Source organism: Hypanus sabinus, chromosome 4 (genome assembly GCF_030144855.1).
Source record: "Hypanus sabinus isolate sHypSab1 chromosome 4, sHypSab1.hap1, whole genome shotgun sequence".
NCBI classification, from domain to species: domain Eukaryota; kingdom Metazoa; phylum Chordata; class Chondrichthyes; order Myliobatiformes; family Dasyatidae; genus Hypanus; species Hypanus sabinus.
In genome coordinates this window covers 28,637,537-28,660,054 of record NC_082709.1, presented here as the reverse complement: position 1 = coordinate 28,660,054, position 22,518 = coordinate 28,637,537, and the positions used below count along the sequence as shown (strand labels likewise).

The 22,518-nt window shown below is 38.0% G+C and overlaps 3 protein-coding genes across 17 annotated transcripts in view; all 3 read right to left on the bottom strand.

Moving 5' to 3' along the window:
- Window positions 1-13,253, bottom strand: part of hoxd4a (homeobox D4a) — a 155,360-nt gene extending 142,107 nt beyond the window's left edge. For 2 of the 13 annotated variants that reach the window (XM_059966717.1, XM_059966728.1), the window contains exons 1-2: window positions 13,113-13,253; window positions 3,119-3,145 (exon numbers count right to left, since the gene is read on the bottom strand). In XM_059966717.1, the coding sequence (XP_059822700.1) occupies window positions 3,119-3,145; window positions 13,113-13,164 (79 nt within the window). In that variant the 5' untranslated portion in view covers window positions 13,165-13,253. Of the gene's footprint in view, window positions 1-1,163; window positions 1,281-3,118; window positions 3,146-5,002; window positions 5,141-13,112 lie in introns of those variants that run through there. The other 11 variants (XM_059966718.1, XM_059966727.1, XM_059966721.1 and 8 more) reach the window with 10 other exon arrangements.
- LOC132392614 (homeobox protein Hox-D5) lies at window positions 6,144-8,463 on the bottom strand. 2 transcript variants are annotated; one of them, XM_059966741.1, is made up of 2 exons: window positions 7,278-8,463; window positions 6,144-6,920 (listed from the first exon to the last, which is right to left on the bottom strand). In XM_059966741.1, exons 1-2 carry the CDS (start codon window positions 7,783-7,785, stop codon window positions 6,679-6,681), a joined length of 750 nt encoding a protein of 249 aa, XP_059822724.1. In that variant the 5' UTR covers window positions 7,786-8,463; the 3' UTR covers window positions 6,144-6,678. The 2 variants fall into 2 exon arrangements, with proteins under 2 accessions (XP_059822724.1, XP_059822725.1); XM_059966742.1 differs by having other exon boundaries at window positions 6,144-6,917.
- Window positions 13,254-16,562: 3,309 nt separating the features above from the next.
- On the bottom strand, window positions 16,563-18,481 carry LOC132392616 (homeobox protein Hox-D8). Of its 2 annotated transcripts, none has more exons than XM_059966744.1 (2): window positions 17,759-18,481; window positions 16,563-17,528 (listed from the first exon to the last, which is right to left on the bottom strand). In XM_059966744.1, the coding sequence occupies exons 1-2, from the start codon at window positions 18,183-18,185 to the stop codon at window positions 17,236-17,238; spliced, it is 720 nt and encodes a 239-aa protein (XP_059822727.1). In that variant the 5' UTR covers window positions 18,186-18,481; the 3' UTR covers window positions 16,563-17,235. The 2 variants fall into 2 exon arrangements, with proteins under 2 accessions (XP_059822727.1, XP_059822726.1); XM_059966743.1 differs by having other exon boundaries at window positions 16,563-17,531; window positions 17,759-18,468.
- Window positions 18,482-22,518: the final 4,037 nt, after the last annotated feature.

Genomic DNA, 22,518 nt, shown 5'->3' with positions numbered 1-22,518 from the left:
AAAGTATGAGTATTGCATTGTTCGGCGGTAGCAGCGTGCTGAACCAGTTCCAGCACACAGTTTACAAGGCAGAAGTTACTATTTGTTGCTGTGTTTTGTGAGCCCTTCGTAGATCACAAAGATTTTATAGGAAACAGTTTGTACCGATTCGCTCCAGCTCACATAACTAAGTGCCCCAGCGTGAATCAATAATTGCTCCAGATGCTAATAATTTGAACTCACCACTAACAAACCGCAGGATTTGATAACAAATATAGCTCGGTCTAACCAATCGCTAAAACTAATCAAATACAACTTAAACGTGATAGCACAAATATTGGTTTGCTGCAAAGCGTTTGCCACTCATTGCCACTGTGGTAAAATGAGAACATCCCAGCAAAATGAGAATTGTTTGTTCTATTCTTAATCTCGCTCATTTCCTGGGAGCAGGATAAAAAAAAATATGCCGACAGTATGCTTCAAAATCTGGCTACAAATCAAGGCAATTGGATGACCACATACAGAGAAAAATATAAAATCTGATCTGCCAGTTTATCAGATTCCATTTGGTTCGAATATATCTAAGGTGTTTTCTAAACTCTGGTTCTTTACAGGTTCCTTTCTTGGCTGTCCCCACTGCGCCTCCAGAGCAACCACGTTGCGTGGTATAGGCTGAAGGGCACGGGGTCAGACTGAAATCATTTGCAAACATATCGGAAAGTTGCATTATTATTTTCACTCTAACTATATCCTAACGCGTGACCTTTTCAAAGTGTGTGAGTGAGCCTGTTCGACGCAACTGCTCAGCTAAACTGACGGTAATTCTGTCCTTCCCTTTCGAGTTAAAAAGCTAGGCACGCAAGTGTCAGCCCGAGAACAATTGTAAAACCACGCTAACGAAAATGAATAAGTGCGTTCTTCAGCACCAAAGTTACTCTTAAATGTCCTGAGATATATGGAATTACAATGTACTACTGAAGCTGAACTTTCCCACTGGGAACTGTATCTTCACTAGTGTATTTCTCCGTTCTTTCTATGCACAACAAAGGTTTTTCGTTTTATCAACGCTCTATGGTAGAAGAGCCTAACTCCTTCACAAATACTCCAGGTTCTGTTTAATATCTCAGTATTACTGTAATTATTTTACCTTTGTAAAGAAAAATCACGTCGCTGATCTTATTTACCTGTGATTTGTTTCATTTACCCCAGTGCATTAGGAAAGAAAAGAGCTTAACAGTTTTCGACAACCAATGGCGCCAACGAAAGCACCAGCAGTGAATTCTGCTTTTAAAAGCCTTTTGGCACAGAAAATACCAGATATCATTACATCATCCGATAATTCGAAAGCCAAATCTCTTTACAGTTCAAATTATCGCACTTTGTGAAGCTGATTGGTGCTACACATTTTAATATTTGTTAGACGCTGTGACCTGCATTTCACCTTACTGCCTGACTCGTTCAGACAGGTCAATGCCAAAGAGTTATTGATGAACAAACCCGATTAAAATTCACCTCTTTTTTTAACTGCCCACACAAGTGCTGCGACTTTTGATCTAGCAGATTTTGACCTAGAGAATGTCAATGCAAAGTAAGTGTTTGGGAAGTGAACCCTATATTTATTTATAGATTCAGTGGTTCAATGAAAGCTATTATTGTCAACAGCCTGCTAAGAGCTTTCCTATGTATAAGTACAACGATTTTAAAAACAAAATTGAATTTTTAAAAAGTTCACCTTTCTACTGACCCAGAAAGCCATTTTCTTACAGAAGCCGGTTCAGCATAAGCAAGACTGTTTTGCTTTTCAGCATCAATTGTCCTTGATTATTTATCAACGCCTAAAGATTCACGTTGCAAAACTAGTGCTGAAACGATGGATCCATGGCGCTGGGCCGTTGCTTTGCGAATCCTCGTTAAACATTATTTGGACCTATTTAAAGTGAGTCGCTGCTCAACGTTTATCTGGTGATTAAACTATGCTTTTAGTTGAAGAGTGGTTGTGTTAACTTTCGCATGTGGATAAGTTAGATTCTGTAAAATCTGGATTTGATTTCTTGGTAGAAGTTATGATTATCCGAGTGAAGATGCAATAGTAAACCCAAGGTGAAAAGATACATTGTCTGACAGAATTTGAATATTTGTCTTATTGTTCTGTGATGACCAAATTGTAATTCAACTGGATGTCCTTTTGCAATATAAGGGCCAAATCTGTCTAATTTAACGAGTAAAACACTCGGGCTTTTTTTTTGTTGTACGAATAGTGATCCCATTTTTAACTTAAATAAATAATATTAAAATGATCGGGTCAAATTATCCCCATGACCTGTTCCTTGTTAACAAACTATATGAAGTACAGGCTCACATCCCTATTTTAGAAAGAAGAATTGTATAAACACTGAGTCGTTAATTAATAACTATTCTCCCAACGACCTGGTAACCTGTACAAACTGTCCACGATATTTTACAAAGGCACGCCGGCGAAGAGATAATTCCAGAAAAGAAGTACAAATGTTTCGTTAAACGAATACTTTATCTAAAATTCTCGTAAGCACAAGGCCTCATGTTTGGCCTACATGTACACAATGCCCATGATATCAAGGGATATTTAATATCTGATTTAGCCTACACGCCTTTGTTAGTTTATTAAGGGTAAACTTTAAACATCTACTATAATTATTACCACGTCATTTGCCAAATCGTTTTTGCAGATGTTGAAACCGGAACAATAACTTTCCTCCAAATGACCTTTTAAAAATGCAGCCTTGCACTGGGAGGCGCTGTGCCGCAGTGCCGGTTCATAATAACAAGCCAGCTAAATCTGCTTCGGTACCATACTGTCATAGGTAATTAGATTTAAACATAATCAACTTTTAAACGCGCTCTGTACAACAATTCCGCCCTTTTCGCGGAAATAAAATGCAATTACAAGATGTCTCAAACATCGTTATCACAAATAGAATATCACAAAAGAATGTAACTGTTCAGAACAATTATTACGAGAATCATTTCAGAATCCAAGGTACCAGTCCTTTTAGGCTAACAACGCAACAACAGCGATATTCTCCACAAACTTTTCATCCAAAACGGCCAACGGTTTCCAGCTTTTCGCTACATTAATAAGAAATAATTCTTAGCTACTTACTGCGTTGCTTCCTCCATTCTGTCACGTCTGCAAATAAAACAAAACAACATAAGCTAAGTAAATCAAATAACGTAGCACCCAATGCAAAATATGAGCACTGGTGGATGTTCTAATCTTAGGGAGCATTACAAACACCGCAGCGTCGTGCATATTTTATTTGCAAAGTCAGAAATAGTCATTGTGATCACAATATATGTGGAATTACGAACCCGCGTTTACAAAGTACAAGATTGAAAATAGAAATTCGATCATTTATGCTTTGTCCTGCTAATTGGTCTGATCGTGCCAGTTTGTTTCCTTGAGTTAACTCCAAGGAAAGCAGAAAATAAAGCATAGTTCACAAAGCTCATTATTTCACCGATTCAGTGAGATTATTGTAATCATTAGTATTGTTTGGTGTGTCCTTTCTGTTCGCTCTTCCATTGGAAGATGATTGTTTAATTTTTATCTCAAAATAAGCTATATTCAAATAAAGCATCGATTTTTAATGATCATGGGATAATAAATGACATCATCTTTCCGCTATAATTCACCCATAAAAATATTTTCTTCATGTGTTCTTATCGCTATTTTGTCAGTGCAAGTGACGTTGACTATCTGGAGCATACAAAGCTTTCATGCGTTTTGCTTATCTACCCCATTAACCTCTAAGAATTTAAAAATATTTATTTCTGTTGTTTTTTATATTAAAGCACAGCTTTAGAATTTACCACTAAACTAAAGCTGGTTAAAGGAATACTAACAGACCAGATTTTATTTTTTGGAACACCTAATCCACTGCCCAACACTTTTTTTTCAGTTTTCTATGCGGGCAGTTTTCATTTTAGGTTTTAGAACTATATAAATTTCGAGAGATATTTGGTGTTTATTCTCCTTTCACTTGCGTGAATCTGGGGGACTTGGTATTGGGTGGGGAGCTGGATCCCGATTTATATAATGTACGATTGCAAAGGTTCCCGCTTTCTCTTTCTAAAGTCAAAGTGTAGCAGTAAGCAGGAACACGAGGTTTGTGCATTTACTTTTGCAAACAGTAAATCAGATAACATTGCTCCATTTGCTGGGAACGCTCTTATAGCAACTTTAAAAAATTAGGATGTTCCTTTTCGGATGGGAATTGTGAAAAGTTACCGCTCACTATTTTATACACGAGCAGCACCTTGTTCGTCATTGTTCTATACTTCTTATGCAAATTTCAACGAATGTGATCGATTACAAAACCCTCGGGACAGTGAATAAAATCCTGGCATCTACAACCAATGAGATTATTTAACAATGTGAAACAATACCAGCAGATTAAAATGGGTCTCAATAAAGGTCACCGACATTTGCTTGCATAACGTACAGATATGCTTTTTAAAAATATTTCCTATATCCCAGGTATATTTTAGACAGCTTCGCAGATAAAAAGGAAGTGTTTGGTATTCGGTGTACTGTATATCAATATCCTACAAGTTCCACTAAAAAAACCCCACAACAATCAGGAAGTACTCAGTATTTTCTGATTGTAATGAACGTTATTCAGCACATGAAATATTAGTAACTGAGTAAAGAATTTTATTCCAATTTGGTTATAATATGCTCATGTTTGCTTCAGTTTTTTTCTTTAACGGAATGCTTAAGCCATCGTGACAAACTTCATTCTTCAATTTATAACTGTAATTAAAATAGAATATCATACGTAATATTATCTTGTTTAGTTCACTGCAATATTAATTTCGTACTTATTCATTACGTACAGCCTTCATTGCAGACGGCTGTTGGAACTGAACGCATGTTGGACTACATTTTTTGCCTAACCGAGAAACAGTACATGCGCCTAAGAGGCTCGAATGACATCAGGTGTCACGCGCCCACCAGCCCTGTTACCGACTAGAAAGAACTTACTTGCTGCTTCTCCAGCGCAAAGGTAGAAACCACTTGGACACTTACAGTGCATAACGGCGAAACAGGACAGCCAGCTTCTTGGTGTCACTTTCCACAGACCTCGAAAACACTAACCATCTGCACTTGTCTGCTCTTAACCTAATATATGATGTGAATTATATTTTGGCTTGTCAACTCCCCTAACCATAAAACAAAGTTTAATGGCGTCACGTGCCCCTGTACAACCAGTCAGGACCTGGCTCTGTGGCGTCCATATAAATAACCCTTAAACTTTAAAACTTCTTTTCACTAAAGACAGCCATGTTCATTGAAATGCTCTCCCAGTAATATAAAGCTATATATCTGAGTACACAGAGGACGAGTGCCCTGGAGAATGAGTTTTCTTTATTTTAAGGCGCAGTTTGGACATTTCCTAGGCAGCCACGACGATCTATTAGATTTGGTAAGTGTAAATATACAGTGAGCATCTGTGACCGATAGCTTGTGAGCTACAGTGAAATAAAGCTGTGCCGATTAGGAACGCAAACAAGAATTGCTTTTTGACATTAAGAGTTTCCTATGACATCGGTTTCCTATTTCGATTGCTTCAATCATCTACCATTTCTTCCTGCTTTAGAGTTTAACTCCCCATTACAGTTTCTTCTGCTGAATGACTCAGTGCAATGAAACTAATCGAGAACTCCCTGGTCCCCAAAGCTAGGTCCCAACAATAGGTTTTATACATTTTCGGAATATTTAATGCTAATAGCCACCAATTATTAGAAAGCCAACTTATATTGTTCCACCACTAGACGACAACTTAGCAAACTTTTTTTTTGGAAATCAACCTTCCTGGAATCTAGATGCAGAAGTTTATGAACGAAGGAATGTTCCCTTAAAAAAACAGAATATCAAATAGGTATGAGCTCCACCAAGAATTCTTGACATAAACAACATGCGACAGAAAACAATCAAGGCGAGCGCAGCTCTAGAACCTTCATAAGAATTAGGTAGAATGAATAGAAGCGAAATTCAGAGGGTGACTTTGGTTGTTTTACAAGTGGCCTGTTGCCAGGAGTTCTGTACACGGACAGGAGCTGCAGACAATAGGTGAGAATGTTCATTGGTAAAACTGGGTTTATTTCAATGTTGTAGACAAAACACCATTCATTTCATTTATTTAGCACAAAGTCAGACATTTAAACATTATGTATGTACAGAATTTACATCACACGATATACCTGGGATCACAGCCACGATTCCCAGCACTGATTTTTTAAAAAAAATCACCTTTGATGTAAAAAAAAGACGAAAGCAACAATATTTATCTAACTTTACAAAACATGATCAAATTATAGCTTTAACGAAGCTATCAACCGGTAGAAGATTGGTTTGTTCAGCAACCGGACACAGAAAACAACTTCATTCTGCTCTCGGAGGTAAACGGTTTGCTTGGCTGCCTTATGCCGGCTGACCTTTTTATTGTTCTTTCTTGTTATCTGAATTAGGCATAGATATTATAAATATATATATTTAGAAAAAATTTAACATCTGTAGATGACAACTGATGAAGTGTATTGATGACAAGATTTTGAACCCACACGATATTAATGTATCTCAGTATTTTATGTGCCCAAACAACCATTTCCATTGCAACGAAAAGGACAGTAATATTATAGCCAGTTAGGTGTAACCAGCTAAGGCCCTCCTGGAGGGCTGATATTGATGCTCTTCAATTTATTATCCCTTTTCCATTTCATTCTTCTGTTTTGGAACCATATTTTAATTTGTCTTTCAGTCAGACACAGGGCGTGAGCGATTTCTATCCGCCGGCGTCGTGTAAGGTATCTGTTATAATGGAATTCTTTCTCCAGCTCCAGGGTTTGATAGCGGGTATAAGCTGTCCTCGTTCGTTTCCCTTCTGGTCCACTTAAGCCTTCTTAATAAAAAGTTAAAGACGAATTATTATACGCATTAGATTACTAAATTATATTAAATTATACAGTTTCAGACACATAAGTGCAGAACAAAATTAGTAGGATCTGTAAATTGGAGTAAGTAAATTATTTAAATTTTAACGGAAATCGCTGATGCTCAAATGCTGCCGTTCTTGACACAATTGGTGTAACTGGTCAAAGCAACAGCGTGCACTGGGATTTCATTCAAACTGTTAAGACTTTTACAAGTATCATTCTTTATTCATTTTTATTAAGTTACTTTGTTTCTCAATCTAAAAAAACACTTCGATCAAAATTTAAATGCATATGAAAAGGCAGAATGGCGGCTTTGAGCGTACCTTGGTTAAGGTGAAGTTTTTTCATCCATGGGTATATCTGCATCTGCTGTGCTGAATCCTTGTCTAGTTGCCCACTTTCTGGTTTGGGGCTGTTCGTTCCCTTAAGATGCTCATCGGTTAACGGTGATGTGTCCTGACCACAGCGGTATGAATGACTTGGCCCTGTGACTGTAGTCCCCGTTTTAACAGTACTGTTAGTTGGGTTTATTAAAGACCCTGAGCAGACCGCAGGATCAGGAGACTTAGCTCTCGCACCAGATGAACTATGAAAGGTGTTACTGGCTGCCTGCATGTAGTTAGCAGACCTTTCACTGTCTCCACGAAGATTTGAGTTAGAACGAGTCATGCTGAGGTCTATCCCAGTGTAATCATAGCCATACCTGGCGGAGAGCATCGTCGATTCCCTAAAATGCTCGCCCACAGACGAGGCATTCCCATAACTCTGCAACTGATAATTGTGGCCATTTTGGTAGCGACCTGAGAAAGAGTTTAAGAAGTAGGAACTCATCTGCCTTTCAGGGGATTGATTTGTGGTTCTTAGACGTTTATTCGCCGCCAGAACGAGCGATATATAATGAAATATGGAAATAAAAGGCACATGTCATTTCTCTGCCTCCTACGTATGCAACCAAATATGGGACATAAGTTTAGATCACGTGCTTTTGTTGACCAGTCGTAAATTCTTGTGCCTGACCCTGGGGGTAATACATGCAGTGAGAATGCGTGCCATGATTTAGCGAGCCTTGTCCTACAGCGCCTCCTTCTGATAAACAGAGAGAAAGCCAGGCTCATATCGATCGAGCGAATTTGAAAGACACTGATGTGTATTTTGCGGAATGGTTTCAGCTTTTACAATGCTTCACTATTTAGATTATCGTTAGCGATAACATTTTCTTTCTGCTTTCTGAAATTATCACTTATACATCAGAGGCACGTATAGGTGATCAAACGCAAAACTTTTATATAAATACGAAATGAGTTTACTTAAAATGGCCATGTTATATAAACTAGGATTATCCTGAGACTCAAAATTTCATGCGATAATGTTGATCCATAAAATTGCTACCAAATTATTTAACATGTTTTATTGTATAAGACACATCTTTTCATTTAGAATATGTGTGTTGAATTGGAACGCTTTTACTTGTATTAACAATGTACTTGACCTCAAAATTTGATGTTCACTGTAAATAGATTCACGACGAAGAGCTTGATAGGATACAATCCTAAATATTTACAGTAATTATTATTACTGCGCAATTCTCCTTGGTGTTAAAGGGTATCGGAGAAATTATGATGTCAGGTAATGACCTGAATCGAACGTACGGTTCACATTTATACACATTGCACACATTACTAAAGCTTACAAATACCGCAGTGTTACCTTCGTAAAATCCTGAACTTAGATTGCCTACCCAATAATCATTTACCTTTACAGGAAAAAGAATCGACTTCACAAAGTTTACAGTTAGCTTTTTCAATGTACGTGCACGTGATCAACCTTTTAGTAAATTTTGGACACTTGAGTCCAGATTTTAGCTAAGTACTTGCGTCCTGCTTTCATCAGACCTTGGTAAAATAAATAAAAATGATTAGGAATCTACATTATGTCATATATTATTTTATTTTGTGACTAGTTATGTCTAGGCCAGCCACGATAGCCGTAACACTCAGGCCAAGTGCGCTGTAGACTTCTTCCCCTTTGTACAATCCAACTGCACGGTGGTTTCCCCTGAATTATAAGCTATGGTAGGTCAGAATATTTCTATTAGATCTGAAACAAGATCTGACCGATATCCGCAGTTTGGCAAATCCAAGACTGATTGGGAAGATTTCAGAAACGAATGGTGCAAATTACAAGGACAGCACTTTCGGTTCGTTGTCCTTCCTCGGACTTTGCGGTGCAACAGTTACAGACACATCGAATGGATTCCAATTGGCCACAAATGCAGGGAAACCGCGAAAGCAATAAATATATTACTTTAAAACAGCGTTTGCCTTTCCCTCTTTGATTAATAGTCGAATTATAAACGTTTGGTTGTGATCCGGAACGGCACAACTAATAAAGGTAATGAAACGATGTCAAAACGGTGACTGCATTCATCTGAGTCTGAAGAATTTGGCAAAGATCCGCCCATTGTCTCAGTGATACGTAACGCACGTGGGTTTCAGTTATCTGCTGCTGGGTGCATGGGTGCTTTCTTTTAGGGGTTAAAATAGGGTGCTCCCAACTGAATTAATGAAATAGATCCCTAGTTTATTTGGCCACTGCACCATCACACTCGCGAGCGCGCGCGCGTGATTTGAGTTTGGAACAGTGTTTGATTTATAGGATGTGTAAGGAATATATTTACAGTGTTTATACGATTGTCTTGTAATGTGGGCAAATCAGGCTCTCAATGCTCCTCTGCCTTATAAGTACTGCGGTTACTTAAAATAATAGAGCTAAAGTACAGTAAAATAACTCATGTCTGGAGGCAAGAAGTAATAGACGGTCGGGAGTTGGGCCCACCGTCCATTGTCTGAAACTGCACAGATCTCCGAATTATTGGAAGGATTATGGGCTTCCCAGGAGAACCGGCGGCGGCCCGGATTGAAGGTGTTCTGAACATAACAATGACAGTAAAGAGACGAGCAATTTATAACTTGAGATGAATTAAGTTTAAAGGGAAGAAAAGGTATCTTAACGGATATTTTAGATTATATGTCACAGCATAACATTCGCTTTCATTTATCGGCGGGGAATGTTGATTCGTGAGTTTTTATACATATAATTATGGGCCAAGATCGTAATTGCTGTAATCCAACCGTCTAGCTCTGGTAAATATGACCCTGCAGCAGCCGCCTGACAGTCGATGGAAGAAATTATATTTTTCCTGTACTGTTCTTTAAAAAGAAACGTTGAGTAAAATCAGAGTTTCCAGTTCGGTGTAAAGCTAAATTAAAATGAAATCCAGACGGCCGATCATCATTTTCTGAAATCCTTTGACGCAGAATAGCTTGTAACTAGACCTTCCACTAGACCTAATTGTAAGCCCCGTTCATGTACAATAGAAGAAAGAAACCAGTCGCGCACCGCATATTAATTATTTTTGTTGATTTTCCCTTTTACAGCGCGTTGTGCCTTGTAATAAAATTGGGAGAAGATCGCGAGCTGGAAATTCGTTTGTCAGTCCTGTAAAGAGTGAGCAACTCTAGGATCGCGTTGAATTAATTCCAGTTGTACACCAGATTCAATGTACGGGATTCCTATTAGGAGTTGCTTACACTTACAATTATATATTGTATATTAAAAATGAAAAGGAACGTTATGAATTAAAAGGTTCTGGGCTTTGTGCGGAATCAGATTATCTTTAGTCACAAATGAACTGAAATTTTTTCCACTTAAAATAAATTTTGTATGTTGCATTGAAATTGATAATTACATTTAAGCATTGACCATCTATAATAGAAGTGCATTCTGAGCAAAACCTTTCGGCTTTAAGATTCCATATACAATGGGTATTAACTATAAACTCTCTCTCTCTCTCTCTCTCTCTCTCTCTCTCTCTCTCTCTCTCTCTCTCTCTCTCTCTCTCTCTCTCTCTCTCTCTCTCTCTCTCTCTCTCTCTCCCTCTCTCTGTCTATCTCTCTATACATCTCTCAGTCACTCACTCACCCCCGCCACACAATACAATATCCACATTTACTTAGATATCACAGAAACCTTTGCTGGCGTGCCTTGAAAAAATAAATTAAGTAGTCCTACCTTAAAATCGTAGGTGGGATTGTGATTTAGAAAGACGAACTTGCTAATTATATTTATTTTGAAGATTTACTTTTTTTGTTCAAGAGTTTTGTTCTCCTAATTTTGTCTCATTAGGAAGAAAGCAACGAGGAAAATCAATAAGTCATTCACTCTAATCTAAAAGCTGACAGCTTATTCTTAACGCAAAACAGATTTAGTTTAACGAGAAAAGTCTAACAAATATTTGATATGCTCACTTTTAAACTGAGATAAAATATCTTAATTAATAACTGCTGCATAAGATTGTTTTCTTTGTTCCACAAATTATAGCGATGGCGGATATCTTGAAAACACACTGCAGAGAATCATTAAAGTCAGTAACTGCCTGAAGATCGAGATGCTTTCTCCATAAAGCAAAATGCGTACGGTGCACTTCACTGTCGCGGTCTGACATAATTTAACCAGCAATTTTCCCGAGGCAAATGTGCTTGAAGTAGACAATTAAAAATACTTAAATATTTATGCCGCGATAAAATAATAGTCACAACGTCACAAACGTTCATTTGATTTTAGTAATGCATTGTGACCTAATTGCCAGTGGTCAGAATTTCATTTCAATTCTGTCCAACAGACACAGAAAGAAAAGGAGAAAAGTTTTTTTAAAAAATTGTAATTTGCAATTTAAAAGAACCCTTGGATAATCAATATCAATGGCCAACGGAAAATTATAGTCAATATAATTATATGCTATATGGATCAAGCTGGTCTTTTTAAAAGATTCAGTTCCTATAAATAATTTGGAATCTGAAAGACAGATCAGTTTATATTCAAATAACGTTGACTACCAAGTGCCTGCAGTTTAACACTTGTTCCTACATCTTTGACTCAGAAAGAAGTTTTAAACTGCAGGTAAATGATGAACAATTGTTTCCGAATATTTAATCAGCGGAAATTCAAACACCTGGCTAAGAAAAAAACAATCATAAAATATTCTCTTTACATTTTTCCTTATAATAACATGGCCCTATGTTGTGTATATTTCCTTAGGAGACTCTTGTAATTAATATTGAAAAATTAGAACAGAATAAAAGGTTTCAATGTCTTTTTACTCCTTGTGTTTATTATGAAGTTGCTAACACGAAGTTGCAACTGTTTATATCAAATCTGAACCATTTCCCAGAATAAAGAGATACTTGCTTTTGTATGCAATACAAATATGTGAACAATCACAACTCGGTATATCATATTCAGAAAACAACTCTCCAAATGTTCAGACCGAAGTTATTTGCCCAGCCACAAAATATTAGAAATATCTATGTCCCTTTATTCGCCATTAACATATTGAAAGCATGTCTGATGTTGACCGCTGGAAAATTACTGTAAGAGCACTGCTTATTTGCGCAAACGACTATCACGTGGTAAAATATCATTAAAATGTTAGCTAAACATTTCTTGCCCCCCCCCCAATCCCAGGGCTCTTGATGTTTCTAGAGCCAGTGATTGCCGCACAGACTTATTAGGATCATTAACACAAGCCCATCACTCATTGCTCCAACTTTTTATTTGACAGAGCAAAATAGACCAACCTTCCTACCCTCGGCTGCAAGGTAGAAAATAGCATGGATTACCACCGATCAGCAAAAACATATTGAAGCCGCCAATCAATGCATCAGTTCATTGGACAGTCGTCCAGCAAGTTAACCAAATAGAGCCATGAATAATAAAAGTAATAAATATGTATTTTTTTTCAAATAACACTAATAACACTTAATTGAACGGGGAAATTCGCACATTCCCCACAAATGTCAGCTGTCCAATAGCAAGGGTATCATCTGAAAGCTAGGCAAGAAACGCAACTCTCAGCCTCATCGCGGAAAATAAAGATTTAATTAATCTGCCGCACAGCCACCGTTTCCACTCAGTCGACCACCTGGACCTGATTAGACACTCGCAGTTTGAAAATCAGTCTTGTATTTATTAATTTATGTCGAGCTTTCCTCGATCTTCCAAACAGCTGCCTAGAACTCAGCCAGCGAAGACAACGTCGTTGCCTCCCATTACAACACCGCTATCTGCACCAGACCGTCAAGCGAAAGCAGAAGACTTACCGGTTTCATGACGCTGCCCCAGACTAGGAACCAGGTGGATTTTGTATTCCATTTGTACAGTTTCGATTATCAAAATAACTTATAATAGGTAAAGCGAATTGAAGGATAAATGAAAGACCGTAAGCAGACGTCACAGGTCTGTGAGAGAGATCAGATTGCTAAATCCCAGCATGAGTCGAATGACTTCCTCATAGTTATACAGAAAAGGATTGAACGCCGCGAATAGAGCGGAAAGTCTCCCTTTTTTCCCAAGCAGCTGGCGCCAAATACCAACGACAAAAGCAGTCAAGGGGAGATACTGACAGAAAAGACGGTTTGAGACGAGTTAGCAGCGGAATGCAGTGAAATATTCACAAGGGAAATCATGAAAAGGCCATGAACGCAGTTACTTGATTCACATGACCAAAACTAGCCAATGGGAGCGCCGACTCCCTCGTAAAAGGTCCATTACAAAGTTGTAAATTTTCTTCAAACAAAAAGGAATTCGCTGCAATTCCTTGCGGATTTCGCAAGTACAGCTCGCAAGCGCCATGTTTCCTTTAACGAGTTCTTTGCTACAGCTATTTGTTATATCACGAGCATCGTAACGAACATTCTAACCAACTATGCAGGCGGAAGTGCAGCTGCAACGTAAACATGAAGGGAATCAACTCCTTTGACAGTGGGCACTTCACACCACAGCAACCAAACCCCCGCAATCTGATAATCTAGGAGCTTTTGGCCCTTTTGTTTTCACTACGCCGAGTATAAGTTTTTTTTCTTTAAGCGAAAATAACTCCTGCAAAGAACGAAGCGTGTATGAGCCACATTTCCCAATCTTGGTAATTGTGAATCAGACGGCTTCCGGATTTTGCTTTGACATGATTTCCTGAGCCCTTTTTATTTGGCCGGGTTGAGAATAGCAAACAAGGGTAGGAATCTGAAGCACGTTTGGCCACTGAGTTGAAATCTGCACCATGGTCGCTACTTTAATTCAAACAAAAAATATAGTGACAAATTACAATTAAAGTTCCGGTAGTGCCTTCTACACAGGTGAGAAAGATGAAATTGATTATCAGTATGTGGAGCTATCGTGTTCTATATATATCGACCCTCCATTTCTAGTACCTATTGGGACATTTCATTAGGCTCCTCCGGCTTCCATTGTAGGAGAGAGAAAAAAATCAAGTGAAATAACACCTCCAGTATTCATAACATATTAGGCTAAATCGATAAAATGGCCTCGTTCTGTGCAAGTAAATTCAATGCTTATGAAAAGTGAAAACAGGCTGGAATCCCTTGGATCGCTAACGGTTCTCCTCGCCGGTAGCGAGGGAGCTCGGCACCTAATGTCACAGTGTTACACAACAAATTCATTAGGTGAGAAGATGTCTGGTAGATATTTGGGATCCACCTTTTCCCCTTTGCCTCGTGCTTTCCGCGGGTTTAGATAGGTTGACGGTAGATCACCTAGTCGTTTCTGGACTCACTCTTCGAAATAATTTGACGGGAAAAAATATGCACAAGAGCCCCGCTAGAAGCGTAACCGCGAAGCGCCCATTTCTCAGACGCAACTCCTAGTGTCCACAAAACTACCAAGGGACGCGAAATTAAAATGCAAAGCAACACGAATAAAGCGTTAAGCCTTTGGAATTCTATTAGTACAAAAATACTTCTTTTTTCTGGAGTGGTTTGGAGAGGCTGGAGTGCAGACAGTTTTCTGCAGATGGCCGTATTTTAAACAATGAATGAATTGAAACCACCCCAAAAAAGGTTTGTTACAAGGGCTGATTTAAATCATATCTCAAAAGATCGGACAGCTGTGGATATAAATGTCTAAATTTATGAAATTGTGAAACTTAAATCCCACCTTTATAGATTAATTCCACTCAGAAAGCTTTTTTTTGTTTCCATAATTCATTCCTCCAGTGAGATTTCTATCATGTTATAACATCACCGCTAAGGTTCTGATCTAGTGTCATTGTACCACCCGTCCCCGGTTCTAATACTACAAAGACAAATAACTGATCCACCAAAATATAAAATGCGGCAATAGCAAAATAACTCTCTGTTTCATTAATTGGTTTGGAATTTGATTATGGTGATTTTTGTCATATAAGCGTTCTTTCTGAAAAGAATATAATTGTCCGTACCACTGGGCGGAAATCTGGTTAAGCTATGAAAATAAGTTTTGTAAACCCTGATAAAATAAGCCAGGCTAAGAATATTTCCCCGACTAGAGAATTCAGCTACGAAAATGATATCTTGATATTACTTCTTACATCATCGACGTATTTTCTGAAATCATGCGCCCATCTGCCTGGTCCTCTGGGAGCTTTCAGATATTGTATAAATTCGATAAAATTAGTTTGATTTCATATAAAAGGTGAGCCAGTTTTTATTTGATACGTGGAACACACTATGTAAACCTCAACAACAGAACCGGAGTCTCCACTCATTTTGCAATGATTAATTGATGTTATGCTGGCAATCGTACCTGGCAGATTTAGACAGTGTGAGAGTATATCGCCACTATTTATGCAATATGTGGGTAAATTCGATTACATATCTGAAAACTGTTTATGAATTTATCTCCACGTCATTGCGTTATCAGCGTGGACTCCGCTAGTAACGATATTACACCGCCGGGTTTAGTTGTTTAACATTGGTAATACTATGATCTTCCCCGTTCTCCCAAGAATCGTTTTCCTGTTTGCTCTTAACTTTTTTTTTATTCAACCTTACCATGACATTGTAACTTGTGCATAAAAGCGGACATCGAAAATCGTCTCTTCCTGCACTATTGGGCTTGCGCACTGACCCTGTTAAAGTGTAAATGCAGTTTGATCGCCGGTTATGCAAAGTTTAATGCCAGAATTGAACAACTGCAGACTTTACTTTCTACTCCAGCTTGTAAAGCGGAAAAGAATAAATTGGAACCTAGAAGTCGTCAGATTGCCGAGTGATTTGTAGTATTAGAATTTTTATTGTCGGTTTTACGAGATTTGCTGATATACGTGTACAGTAGACTGCAGCTTTACACAAAACACTAACTTTTACAGCGTCATTTTAGCCACACATGAGCAGGGCATGTGATCTGAGTAGCCAATAGCCACTCGAAGGACATTTAACTTAGGGCATAGATAAACTAATATTCTATTCATCAGCTCTAACATTAACTTTTAAACTACATATAAAAATACACCATCTTTAGTCTTTTTCATCTGGTAATACAATGTCTGCTGTGCTGTATGGCAGACAGATACCTTGTGACGACAGAGGTAAACAAAAATAAATTACATGCGATTTAATCTTGCAGAAAATACTCGAAACAGCCACAGGACGCTGGCTAAAAGATAATTTCAGCGATCTCAGCTGATTCTCTCAATCAAGCTACAATACTTCTCTATCAAGCTCACTGTACTTTTATTTTCTTTGGGACACTGGCCATAAAATGAAACAAGTACACAGTTAAATTTAATCAACATTTATTAATTTAATCACATTCGACCATCATAAAAAGTGACTATTGCTGCGGACTACCTTGTTTTTTTTTGCTTATGTTTATTAACTGCGTTTCGGAGAATAGGTAATTGTTGAGAATTTCCAGCCGCAATACACCACCAATTAGTCTACACGCACAGTAATTAAGACACATCGCAAGTGCACTGTTTTGTTTCTATTATTAATTAAGAGTGTTCGCAATACATTCCAAATAATCCATTCTATTAGGCAGTTCATGTTGTTGGGTGTAATCACAAATACTAAATAAAATCAACAAACTAAATTAATCACGATTTCATTTTAGGTTTTCCTCCTATTAAAAAGCAATAAAATCTTTATTCAAAATGGCTATTTCTTCTTGGATATTGCAACTTTCCGCTTTTAAAGGGAGTTGCAAAATTCTATACGAAGGGTTGATAGCTATATTTGCTAGAGTGCGATCAAAAAGGTTAAAATGATGCACACGGACCTCATTAGAAACAAAATGTTGAATTAAGGCTCGAAAAAATTTCAAAAACTGGTGGACTGTTTTCACCAAACTAACCATTAATGTGCTGGAGGATTCAATCAGATCAACACGTATAACAGTGGAATTGGCACAAACTGAATGACGTTCTGCTCTGAGGCCAAAGGGGTAAAGTTACTTGGTCTCTTTCTCTGTTGTGTCCTGCTCAGGTTCTTCCTGTTCTTTCTTGACCTCTTCCCCCTCGTCGTCGTTTCGAGAGGTTGGGAATTTGTCCTTGTTGTTTTCTTTTTTCCATTTCATTCTCCTGTTTTGAAACCAAATCTTCACCTGTCTCTCAGTCAGTCCCAGAGCATGAGAAACTTCGATCCTCCGCTTTCGGGTCAGATACGGATTGAACAGGAATTCTTTCTCCAGTTCCAGGGTCTGGAATCGGCTGTAAGTTTGCCTGCCTCTGCGTCTACCAGGCGCTGCTAAACAACACGAGAAACACAAAAGACAATAAAGATTGGGTGAAAAGCACGCAATCAAACAACGACAGACTAGCCGCAAGGGCAACGATTTTTTGCTTTGCTCGGTAACGTTACATAAAGAAAGTGTTCCTATGTAAAGTCGACTATATTACAGATAGCATCAAACACCTTGGCGGCAGAACTGAGCAGTAAAACGTGAGATGGAAGCTAATTTTAATATATCCAACCTTGAGGTCTCATCCAGGGGAACATTTGAGTAGGAGACGAGTTCTGATTTAAGTGCTCTGGTTCTTCGCCAATATTACTGCTAGACGATTTACAGTCAGGATATTGTACCAGATCGGCCTCTTGCTGTGTCGTAAAAATTTGCTGTCTTTGTAAGTTATCGTATCCGTAAAATTTAGAGGGGTCACCGTGACACGTAATTCCACAAGGATTCTGTTGAAAGCCAGTGTTAGGAAGGGCTGCTGTCCCATGATGGTAAAATTCTTGAACTTGAGCTGGGTGCTGGAAGCTCGCGCCGCTGCTGGGACCATAGACCACAGCGTGTCTAGTAGTCACGTCCTGTGGAAACCGGCAGTCGTAGTAAGTGGGACTTAGGGCTTCTCCTGGCTTGTACTTGGAATAGAATGGATTTACAAAATATGAACTCATCTGTGCAGACTCTAGAATGGCCAATGAATATAAACAAAATAAAGGTTAAACAATACTGTTTAACAGTGATGTTATTGGGTTGCCCGGTCTACACAGTGTTCATGATGGCAATGCAGGTCCAGTGTGCACTGATGCCCCGTGGAACATACTCGCTAATACTGTAGGTGCACCACTGCTTCACTGCTTTGACTGCTTCACTTTGAAACCGCTGATCAGTTGTAAGCCAGCTGAAGAGATCTTTGACTGCCGTTTACAGTAACTGCCTTCACAGACAACACGTCTGTGCTGAGAAATGATATTTTTTAAAAAGTAGAGGGCATACAGATCGGGGGAAAAAGATAACATGCGGATTAATATATTCAGCACCCTCTCATTACAATTAGGCGGGCCGCATCACAGAAAACATGAAATACGTGCGCCACTCAGCTGAAGAGAAATGAAGCTGGCCCGGTTACAGCACAGCAATTAGATTTCAGAACACAACAAGGTGAGACTGGTCTCAAGGTCAAGACATAGTCAAAAATGGGCAATGGGGGATGGGGAGGCTAGAGGGCTAAAAGGTTAAAGTTAGAATTAACATTAGGGATTATTTGGTCCTGGCTCTTTCTGTAAATCTTGTAGAATCCGCTTGCGCCTGTCACACTGTCTGCCTGTTTAGCTTACACACACACACACACACACACACACACACACACACACACACACGCACACGTAAACTCACAACTCGCACACACGCATATTATATATACATACACACGCAGTCACACAAAACATACACATCTATATGTGTGTATATATATATATATATCTATATATTTGTGTGTGTGTGTTTTCTTATTATGTTTATATAGGCACATTGGCGCACGGATACCTGTCCTTTACGTATAAACTGATGTGAGTCGGCTGTAGTTATTACTATTATTAGGTCTAAATAAAAAGCAGATGCACAAAATAATTGATGCCTGCTTAAAATAAACCATTCTTATCAACTAGCATTAGTATGCTTTATGAAACAATGTGCCTACGAAAAGCGAGGAGAAAGAGTTATCCTTGCCCCAGATAAAAAATATGCTCGCTTGACTGAAACTTAGAGGTTAATTGCTAGCTAATGAAAATCATGCTTGTGAATACAGTTTCCATCATTTCACCCTTGGTAGACGTCATTACCGAGAACAGCAGCTCGGATCTGCAGGGCAAAACTAAGTTTGCAGCTTGTGGTCGAAATTTCAGCACGAGCTCTAAAATCGGGGGGGAGAAAACAAGTCTGAGATGATAGTCATCGGGTCCCGAGTTCAGGAGTTGCTAAGGAATGAACCGAATGCCATCCACACCCCCCCCCCCCCGCCAACACCACCACTACCACTTTGCCCCCTTCTCCAATTCAATTGACTGCGCTTAAAGTTTAATCCAAAAGAGTGCTTGATCTGGTGAAACATGAATTCACCAGTGAACTTTGTTCCTCACGCTCCGGTGGTTGTCTCAACCCACAGAATACTGCAGGGAAATAAAATTAGCAATACTTTCACTAACTGCTAACCAAAAGAATTCAAATTCTTCCTCAATGCATGCACTGTATGTTCGTTGAAAGTAGACACAACCAGTCATTTAAGTATAATATTTAATGGACCGCTGCAACTATGTTCCTTTTCTGCGCTTATTCCATTTATAGGAAACAGAAATACAGATGATGATTCGCAATTTAAAACATGATTCTTCTTCGCGTGATTATAACAAAAAACATTCCCACTTTTAAAGGTAGAAATAGGCATAAACGCGATATTTTATTCGACTTTAACTGTATTGTCGACAAGAGACACTTGGTCGCAGCCTCAGTTAAATTCTCCGATAAACCAGTTTCCAGTATAATGAATATATAAAAATTTGTATTACAAAATAGACTGCATATTAATTTTGTTCCGTGTATTTGTGTGTGCGCATTTGATTTTGCCGAGATCTGTAGATGAACGCAACGTTTGCTTAGTTTCAACAAATTTATTTGAAAGCGTAAATTCAATGAAGATAATTTCTCCGATGCCCTCTTTATATAAACTGTTCAAATCAATTTAATATTTTAAAATTCAGATCCGTTAGGCTGCGTAAATGCGCACACAATAAATTTATTTTGACAATATTATAATTTTTCTGCCTTCTAAAAAGATTTATTCAAAAGGTGGTCATCAAAACTCCTAAAAATAAAGCGAATACTGATCTGGGTTTCCTGAATAATTCTCCTAATGATAATCGGCACACAAATGGAAAATGTAATTATTTCCAATTAAACAGTGCTGCTAGGCATGTTTTTAAGGTAACGCATTGAACCAAAATTTAGAAAGGTAATCAGCCGTGAGCCTTTCTGTCGGAATCTTAGGCAAGGATGTTTATGCTCAAAATTCATTTCCAAACGGAGGTTGTAATTTAAAATGCATCTGAAGATATTATTCCCTTTGTTTTAATGCTCAGCAGCGTTTTAATTGAAGTTGGTTCATTCCGGGACACATCCCCGCGGCAAGACCGTACGACGTTTAGTCAGTGAGTGCTATATGGTTTATTCTGCTTTGCTTTAAAAACCTGCATCTGCTGCAGGGAGTTGAAAAACGTTTCATAAATAAATAAATAGGAACGTTTACATTTTTTGAAAGAAACGTTTTTGTTGGAAAATTAATAAATCCACCGTCAAGCGAAGCCTTAAAAATCGTGAAAACTGCCTCCATTTGTTTTACTCAAATACACGTAAAAAAATTCAAAAATAATCATACGGATTGTTATTTGTAGCTGTTAGGTAGCTCAAATTGTGCGCTATTTATTGTAATGCTGCTGCATTGCATTTTCAGTATTATTTACAGCTAACGTATTTTATTAAAACTGAAGAAGAACAAAAAGTTAGATTATTCTTTTTCTCGACTCCCACACTAATGTATTTCACATCTATCGTGCCGACCTCATCCGTACTATAATCCTGGGTCCATTGCAGAAAGAACACGTTTTAGAATTTCGCCGAATGAAGACCGTTAGAACAAAGGCACGAGCAAGCAGAATTAACGGGGAATTTTATGATAAAAATTTGAAATTATTATTACTTACAACAGGTGTGCATTGTTCTAAAATATGTCTATTTTATTCTTATAATTGCTTTGATATAGAAAGCTTCTGTAATGTAATCAGTTAATGATACATTCCATGAAGTTATTTCGATTCTTTAATACTCAAACGAACGCAAGTTCTGGTTTTTAATTTCCAACTATTTTGTGAGTCTATAATTTTAATGAGAAATTTATTTTGAAGATCTTCTCAAAAATCAGTGTTTAACTCGTAATATTTTCCAAATATGAAGAAAAGAGTCCTATGAAAAAAAAGGACTCCTTGGCTTTTAACCTTTTTATATTTTTCTGTTGTCACCGCTTCCAATTTGGTAAAATGGAGCGACGGCGCTCCCCAGTGGTGAATCGTATGCATTACAGCTAGGTTGGGAAACGGGATACTTTTGTTCATTTTTAAAAGTCAACCCCTTAAGAATAAATTTAAATGATGAAGTAAAAATGAAACTTAAAGAGAGCCTCAACGGATATCAATGGGTGCCAGAAATAGTTCTATGTAAATTGTCATTGAAACTCCGTATTTCTTCTACTCTGTACCATACTAGACGTTGGCTTTCAAGATTTGAGAAGGAAACTCTTGACAAGGAAGTTCAAAAGTTAGGTGATTATTTGCAAATCCATTCGATTGTTATTGGACAGAACGTTTTCGACTACTGTATATATTTCATTGACATGCCTGCTCAAAACAACTTTTCCGCTAATTTTCTATGGTATTATTTTACAAGCTAGAAAATGTATTTGTTTTCCTATAAAATGGAAAATAGGGTTGAAGAAAACGGTGGGTGTAAGGAGATATATGTGATTGCATATGCATACGCAGACAATGAGAGGCATAAAGGAACCCTATTAAGGACTATTTAAATCTGGAAACATCTAAATATCCTGTTCTATAGGCTGCCATAGCGCGTCATCGGATGTGCTCCATTGCTGCCGTCAGAACCTTCTCTGAATTTGTAAATTGTTGTGAACGTTTGAGCGAGAAGTCAGGAATATTTATCTGGAGGTTGCAAAATGGGGGAAAAGGGATCATGAAACGTGAGACCCAGTGAAAGGAATTTAATTTGATTCAATTTTATTTTAACTCTCTCAATTTGTTACCAAATTCTAATATAATTCAAGTGCATTTTACATAAGAAAATGCATTTTACGTGTAGAGATAAGTTTCTTTGTGTGTCTTGCTTCCTATTACAGGCTCTTCCGTTAATTAAACGTGCAGATTCCACGTTATGTTTATTTAA